The sequence below is a fragment of the Leptonychotes weddellii genome, chromosome 9 (genome assembly GCF_054177405.1).
Source record: "Leptonychotes weddellii isolate Sample4059 chromosome 9, ASM5417740v2, whole genome shotgun sequence".
Taxonomy (NCBI): Eukaryota; Metazoa; Chordata; class Mammalia; order Carnivora; family Phocidae; genus Leptonychotes; species Leptonychotes weddellii.
In genome coordinates this window covers 95,650,967-95,659,726 of record NC_138377.1, presented here as the reverse complement: position 1 = coordinate 95,659,726, position 8,760 = coordinate 95,650,967, and the positions used below count along the sequence as shown (strand labels likewise).

At 40.3% G+C, this 8,760-nt stretch overlaps 1 protein-coding gene across 1 annotated transcript in view; it reads right to left on the bottom strand.

Moving 5' to 3' along the window:
• The window catches only part of MAP2K5 (mitogen-activated protein kinase kinase 5), a 234,025-nt gene that overhangs the window by 96,548 nt on the left and 128,717 nt on the right, over positions 1 to 8,760 (bottom strand). Inside the window, exon 14 of the mRNA XM_081831876.1 lies at positions 6,680 to 6,751. Coding sequence (XP_081688002.1) covers positions 6,680 to 6,751 — 72 coding nt within the window. The remainder of the gene's footprint in view (positions 1 to 6,679; positions 6,752 to 8,760) is intronic.

Sequence of the window (8,760 nt, the reverse complement as noted above, 5' to 3'; positions counted from 1 at the left end):
GCATGTTAAGAGTTCAAGAATTAGGATGGCAGCCCTTGAATCTGAAAATCTTCTCACAGAATGAAAATTACGCACTCTTCATCAAACTTCTCCAGAGGCTTCCGTCAGGGGTACTGGGCTGCGTGATCTATGCCACTTTGTTAATACTTTTATTTTCATTTCAGAGCTTTCTGTGTTTGCTTATAAATGGAAATTACATTTCATTTTCTTGGTATCTAATGAATCTTATCTAGCATCCATTAAAAAAAATATATATATATATGTATATATAAAACCAATATGTTAAAAATGGGATATGTTCACAGTTTTTAACATTTCCATAAAACAAGGTGGTTCCATCCAACTATTTTTACCTTTAAAAAACAAACAAGATTTACTTATTTTAGGGGCGGTGCAGAGAGAGAGAGAGCCTTAAGCAGACTCCCCGCTAGCACAGAGTTGGATGCAGGGCTCAATCTCATGACCTGAACTGAAACCAAGAGTCAGACATTTAACTGATTGTGCCACCCAGGCACCCCAACTATTTTTACTTTCTATGCTAAATTTTCCTCGGGAAAAATTCTATTGTAGATTATCTATAGAAAATTCAAAAATTTTACCATTCCCCAGTAAAAACTCCATTTCTCTGGGCAAAACCATTGGCACATATCATTTAGAAAAAAAGTTAGGTTTTGTTTTTTGGGTTTTTTTGTTTGTTTGTTTATAGGAATACTAAAGAGGAGGGCAATCTCAAACAACATATAAATATTTATCTCGTTATAAAATTAAAATGAAAACATTTTCTCTGGTGATTTCTTCCCCTGTTTCATCTACTCTTCCTTCCTGAAACTTCTGTTTTTCACATTAGACTTCCTGACCTGGTTCTCGAATTTTCATTTCTGTTTGTTCTTGTTGTTCTCTGAAAGTTCCTTTGTTACAGCAGCCTGTTCTTGTCTCCTGAATGCAGTATTTTCTCTTACCCCTCTGAGAATCCTACAGGAGCTCATCTGAATTCTTCTTCACTGCATAGTTTCCAAGGCCCTCCAAGTTGCTTTTTTTCCCAGTTATTTTAGGTCTCTGTCCTAAAGGCCTTTCTCACATGTCTTGCTAAGGGTAAGGCACTAAAAATCTGTCCTAAAGGCCTTTCTCACATGTCTTGCCAAGGGTAAGGCACTGTGCTCATTGGTGGAGCTTGATGACTGACATAACATGATGTAACATGAACCCCCAATGTCTGGATCTTTAAGACTTCTTGGTCAGATTTCCTTAGCCAAAGTCTCTCTGCCTGAAAGGTAATCTTGGCCGCCGGTGTCCTAGGAACAGGGTGTGATAGGAAGGTTGGGAGGTCTCAACATTTATCATTCACTTAATGCCTCTGTACTTCAGGAATGAGACACAGTCTTCTACAGTGCCAGCTATCACTATTTTACTCTTTCCAAAAAAGACCTCTACCTTCTTGTGTTGAGGTTGAGGAGTGACAACTGTGCACACATGCTGAGTTACCCGAAGAATCTGTGGGTCAAATGGATTTAAAAATAATTCTCTTCTCTTTGGTCCCACCTTCACGTCTAGTTCCAGATAGCTGGTACCACCAATTCCCGAGTCTTTTTGATGTTCTACAGGAAGTGGGGTGCTTGTCACTTTCTTCACAGCCAGCTTAGGATTTCAGCATTCTCAGCACTGCTAGGTAGTTTGCCACTGTCCATCTGTTTCCCCACACCCAAAATTTGGTTGTTGTAGTCTCCTTTCCCTTTTGCTTTGTCTTCATGGTAGTATGTCCTTTTTTTTTTTTAATCCCTTTATGGTTATTTTTAGTGGAGTTTGAAGTGAAAGTGAAGGGTACGGCATGTTCTGTGTTCCATGCTTTAACCTAATTAGTGGCCTTTTTGAAACAAATAGAAGTATTTCAAGAGGTAATTCCTTTTATTTTTTATTTTATTTTTTTAAAGATTTTATTTATTTATTTGACAAAGAGAGACACAGTGAGAGAGGGAACACAAGCAGGGGGCATGGCAGAGGGAGAAGCAGGCTTCCCGCAGAGCAGGGAGCCCGATGCGGTGCTCGATCCCAGGGCCCTGGGATCATGACCTGAGCTGAAGGCAGATGCTTAACAACTGAGCCACCCAGGTGCCCCAAAGTAATTCCTTTTAAAGAGAGGGGATGATGGCTTAATTTTCTCATTGTGACCTTTAGCCAGAAGCTCTGAAGTAAAGCTTCCATCTAAAGATGAGGACCCTGAGGCCCAGAGATTCAACGACTTATCCAAGGATCTACTGTTTATACTGACAGAGGTGGAATTTGAATCTAGGTCTCTACTCCGGCAAAAGAAAACTCTTCTCCACATGCAAGACATTTGTGATCTATTCAGCAAACATTTATGTGTGCTTATGTTAAAGACTCCATCAAACTTCAAACTCTAATCTTTATTTTCAGAAATGGCTTTAAAACTATTAGAAAAGTATGAAAAAACGGAGCCAAAAAGATTTCTTGAGTGCCCACTTAGGGACAGTGGAATTGTGCTAGAGATTGTAGGGGGTTTTGAGAGTATCAGATTTGAATGCTGTCATAAGGAACTCTGACATGCCTAGAAATTATTATAGCACAAGGTGGAAAAGGCAGATGCCACAAGGAAGATGTAGATGAAGGTCAGAAGAAGAAGGTATTATTTTTTGCTGGAGAGATCGGAGCAGGCGTCATGAAGGATGGGTATTTTAACTGTATCTTGGGGAGATGAAGAAAAATGATATTCCACATAGAGTGAACACCGTATTTTTGTTTGTTTGTTTGTTTGTTTGTTTATTTATTTATTTATTTATTTATTTTTAACTTGGTAAAGGATTTATTTTTAACTTGGTAAAGGTGATTCTAAAACTCACAAGAAAAACTCTCTTTATCAAAACAATAGAACTCATAAAAATCTTCAGAAGATGGGTGTTACTTTGATGACAATGACCTTGTGTGGCTCTCTGAATATGTTCTTCACCTATCTAGAGACATTTTTCTAAGCCATGGACCTTGCTTTCATCATTTAACACATCATTCAAACCACTTCCATAAAACAGGGATCATGCTGAAGAGGGATCTCAGAGGACTAGATGACACTCCAATTAACCAAGCACATCGAGCCAGATTGTTCTATGCCTCAGACTCAAGAGACTGGCAGAGAGAGGAGGCAAACAAAGGCAGAAAGAGCGAGGACCCAAGTGAAAAGAGCAAAATGCATGTGTTAAAGATGGGCTTTCAGTCTGACTCCTGCAGAAAAACCTGTCAGAAGATTATACACCACCAACCTTAATAAGGTTTATAATAACTTGCCAGATAGAATCACAAACCAGAACATGTACTTGTAGAGCATACTCAGTGAGAATAAGAACATTATAGGACTGGCCTGGTGCCTTTTTAAATGTGTATGCATTGCTCTGGGTACTGCAAGTGCAAGGCTGGAAGAGGGTGTATGCTGTCTTCTTTTTTGACCCAAGGAGGGCCAATGGAAAAAGCCAGCTTTTGCAAACATGTCGTGACTTAAATGACACAAGAATATGAATGGAATAATTAATTAGTGAAAACAACAGTGGGGCTTCTCTCCTTAAGCCATTCTGTGGGAAGAGAGATACACACTGGGCTGCCTGTGAAATTAAGAAATTGTGCCCAAAAATGTTTTAGGTATACTCCTCTCCCCTAAGGATTAAATAACATCATCAAACTTGGTAAAACAAATCTCTTATTATGGACCAATTTTCATTTTAAAGTCTAGCCCCGAAGTCTTGAATGGCAACTGCCAGGGTGAATTGTCCGAAAAATCACCGAGTTAACCGAATCATCACGAGCTTCCTAGAAGAGTCAAATATTCTGGGAAGCAGGATTAGTTCTCCTAGTTTGTCCTAGTTTAGTTCAGGAATTTTGTACCTTTGTCAGTGTGTCTTACTTCTTTTTTTCTTTCCTTCTTCTTTTTTTTTTTTTTTCATTTCCACTGATTTCTGTCATGAAACTTCAAGGAAGAAGGGCAATTCTACATGGATTCTTTTTCCCATTACAAAGTGAGGCCATACAAACCCTGCACATGGTAAGGGACTTTATTTGGCTTCATAACTAAACCACATGAGGAGAACTACAACACATTTAAAGATCTGAGTTGAAAACCATAAACAAAAAAACACAGAAAGGGGCCAAATTCTTCTCATCTAGTAAAACTGCCATGCTCTAGTGAAGCTGAATAATCTCATTTTTTCCCTTCTTAAGGGTAATCTCCATGTTTATGTTATTTCTGCCAACTCCAAATACTACATGCAGCTGACAAAATCCTCGAAGAGACCCATCTTATCCCACAGGGACGCTGAACGGAGAGGAGATGGGGCAGTTCTGGCCCTGGATAAAAGTAGTCTGATATTAAAGATTCTTTGCTTAAGGCACAAATGTACCTGTCTGTGACATTTTTAATGGCACATTTTAGTGGCATGTAGCATCATCTTTTATGAACGAGTGTGCGAGAGGCCTTGTTATGACCCCCATGGGGACTGTGACAGCACATTAACGAGGGGAGAGCAGTATGGAGAAGGCAAGCAAAGGTGAACCTCGCTATTTTAGGAGTTTAAAACAATGAAGGCAACTTCTGATTCCTGCATCACCAAACCTCAGGGAAGGATTGAGAGTTTATGGGACTTGCAGGGGGCAGAGGTAGAAAGGATAGAAAACTCTAGTTCCCGTTTTGTCTCTAGTTGATTCTTGTGTAATTTCAGAAAAATTCCTTTGCTCAGTTTCCTGTATTTTTATCTCATCTGTTTCTTTACCACCAGTACCCTAGGGGAATAAAATGACTCAAAACACCTTGAGGAAGGTACCCACACAAATAGGAAGTGAAATGGCCTAGGCGAGACCTTGCAGGCTCTGACACTAGATCTCTCCTGAAGTGTTCACAGAGATCTACCTTAGAATGTGCTCGGTGATGAGGAGGAGTTCTTCCCTCTTTTTCTTCTTTCTCCCAGTGGCAAACTCTTCAAGACCAACCCAGCTCAACTGTCAACTCCTTTGAGAAACCCTGCCTCTCCCCTAGCCCTGGGGCTCAGGGTCCTCTGGAAACAGCTTTACTGAAGATGCTGCTCTTCACCTCATGTTATGTCACACTAAGGTATATCATCATCCAAGTCACTCAGCTCTAGAGTTGATGCAGAAAGTTAAAGAAAGATAATAGACTGCTTAGAGTCATAGAATGCTAGTCTGGAAAGGGGCTTAGAGATCATTATCTTACAGAGGAAGAAATGAGGCCCAGTGAGGGACACTGGCTTGCACAGGACACCTAGAAAACCAGTAGCAAAGGTGAAATTGCTCTCTCTGTCTTTCATTCCCAATCTGGGATTCTTATCTCTATACCACGTACTTCTCAAATGTTCTACATTCCATCTGGTCGTTTATTAAATGCATTCAATGACAATGATTTAAACATGCAAAGGAAATTTATGTAATGGCAAGGCCTGAGCTCCACAAATCAAAAGTACTAGCTTCCTCCGAAACAAGTTACCTGAACAAGCCCTTCAGGATTCTGTTGGGAAATTCTGTTATGGCTTCTGTCTGCCGTTATTGCTAACCTCTCAGCTGATGCATACATATTATATTTCCTCTTAGATTCTCTTTTATGAAGAAGCAGAAGAATATGGTTTAACAAACATTGACTACTTTATTTTTGCTTTCTATAGTGCAGGTGAATTGAGTCTAAAGATATTTCCTTATAAATTCAACTGCATTCATGCATTACAAAAATCACAGAGAAAGTATTTGACCCCAAAAAAGGTGATAAAATCATGATTGCAACTCTGTCTGTGATCTTATTTAAGGAATCCTTTCTAGTTTTTAAAAAGCCCTCCTTTCTCTGAATCAATGTATGTGAGAAACAAATCTTGAAGTACTGGTGAGTATCCAGATTCTATACTAGTGTAATTCAGCCAGATGTCCTTTTTTTTTTAAATTTTATTTTATTATGTTATGTCAATCGCCTTCTAATGGAAACTATACATTTCCTTACAGATCAATAGTCATTGTACAGAAACCTTAGCACGGAGTTCTAGTGGGGTTACATGTAGCGCACTAAGATGAAGTCCATTCTAAATACAGCTCTAAAGAGTAAAGACATTAAAACTGTGCTAAATACATACCCTTCATCCTCCCCCAGATCATATCATGCCCCATCCCCCAACACATGAAATGACTATATTGGAGCAAGGTGGTTTCTTCTTTCTAAACATACAGTACTTATACATCCAAATGAGTAGGGCTATATTCTTTAAAGTAATCACCTTTGGAAGTCATATATGCTTTCCAACAAGGCCACCATTACACAGAACTTCTCTGGAATCTTTCTTTTATTATAATGCAGGCTCTCCAGATTTAGTGTGCATAAGGATCACCAGGGAACATGTTAATAATGCAGATTCTTAGAGATTTGGATTTAACTAGTTTTAGAAGGAGTCTGGGAACCTATATTTTTAAGAAGCTCTCCAGGAAAGTTTTATACAGGTGATGTGTGAGAAACAGCACCTCGGAATAGTCTGCACAAGCCATTCAAGGATACCAAAAGGATTTTGGAGTTAAACTTGGTGTACACATACAAATAACACATTGGAGGTTTATTATTATTTTTTTCAAAATCTTCATTCTTCCTGATATTAGGGCAGATATACATAGAAGCATCTATTTGCAAACAACATACCTCCATGAAAGAGATTCCTAAACTCCAGACATCAGAATGGATTCCATACTGCTCCCCTGAAATTCTTTCAGGCTGTAAGAAAATAGAAGCTGGTGAGTTGATGTGAGCTACTCCAGGAAACACTAACACGAGCTCAGCTAAGGCAGAGAGCCACCAACATTTTGTGGCACTTTATGAAGCACAAAACAATTGTGTGTGTGTGTGTGTGTGTGTATGCATAGGTGTATTATATAGATAACATACAGAAACGATATAGGTAATACGGATAGATACCATCTCACTGAATCCTCACAAAGTCCCTGTGAGGAAAACTTTATTACCTCTGTTTTACAGATAAGGAATATGGAGGCTCAGATTGGTGAAATCATTTAGGCAAAGTCCTCATGAGCTGAGACTTGGACCCAGGTCCTCTCCCTCCAAATTCAGCTGAGGAAATGAGCTGAGACTTGGACCCAGGTCCTCTCCCTCCAAATTCAGTGGTCTCAGCTGTGAAGTGACAAACTACACAACATTATATAATGTTATCACTTACTTGCACTTTTTTAAAAAAAAATATTTTATTTATTTATTTGACAGGGAGAGACACAGTGAGAGAGGGAACACAAGCAGGGGGAGAGGGAGAAGCAGGCTTCCCGCCAAGCAGGGAGCCCGATGCGGGGCTCAATCCCAGGACCCTGAGATCATGACCTGAGCCGAAGGCAGATGCCCAATGACTGAGCCACCCAGGCGCCCCTTATTTGCACTTTTGAGAGATGGGTCTGGATCACTAGGGATTCTATTTTTATTTTTTTAACTTTTCATTCGGAAATAGTTTCAAACTTACAGGAAAGTTGAAAAGGTAAGATTAATACAAAAGACATCCGTATTTCCTTTGTCCAGATTCACCTATGGTTCAACATTTTATTCCATTTATCAGGGTTTCTTTTGATATGAACCGTGGAACAGTTTGAAAGGTCCATTTGGGACAACTGGTTCTCCATTCAAGACGTGTAGCAAATACCTGGTTTAGAAAGCCACAACATGCACACTCTCTACTTCAACATGAATAGTCTCATAGTGAAGTGGGTGCTGTCTGGTGTCTCTATCCCACCAGGATCTAGCATTCAGTATCGTACTTCACAGAATCTTTTGAATGAACACAGGAGCACACGAATAAGAGAAACCGAAGTCTCATGGCATTGGAATGGTCGCTCAAGGTTACAGAGCTGGACGTGGCAGGGCTGGGATCATAACCCATGCCTCCTGGCCCTCAGGGCACCATTCTGTTCATGGGTCCACCCCTGGAGTTCCTGGTGGCCACCGCTGGCATCAGCCTTCGGGAGCTTTCATGGGAGCCCTGAAGAGTACCTGGGGCCAGGATCAGCCTGGTCCACTGCACATGGGGAAAGTAGGCATCCACCACTCACCAGCAGGGGATATGCCAGGGGAGTGGAAGATGTAAACCTGGTGCTCTCAGGTGATTGGCACAGTCCTACATCCCGGTGAGTTGGCTTAGCTGGGACCCAGAACTTTGTGATCTACTTTCTGCCCACACCTATCAGGCTACCTCAATATACTTATTGCCTTCTCCTGGGACCACTTGCCCTAACATTACATAAAGCCCTGTCCTGAGGTAGCAGGATGGATCGTCTTATTTCCCTTCCTTTATTTATATCTTTAATTTATAAAACCACTTTCCCACCAAGAACAATTCTTCCCAAGGGCCAAATGTCATGTGACCATCTCTCCCAGTTGCTACAGACACAGTCATTCCAATTCCCTAGTACTTTTACGTTCAAATCCCCTACACCATCATTTTGAAGTTCTTGTTCATGCATGAATGAACCCATTATCCAATTCCACTTAGTTCAATAGGTACTAGGATGAAAGCAGCCAATTAGTTACAGGAGTATCATCATCATCAACACCATCATCATCATCATCAACAACAAGACTACTGTGTGCATTTACTGAAGAATTTCCATATGCTTGGCATTAAGTGCTGTTCATGCATGTCTCATTTCAGATTCATAAACACCCATATTAGATTGGTACTATTACCATCCCCTTTTAACAGATGAGGAAAAGGAGGCATAGAGAGG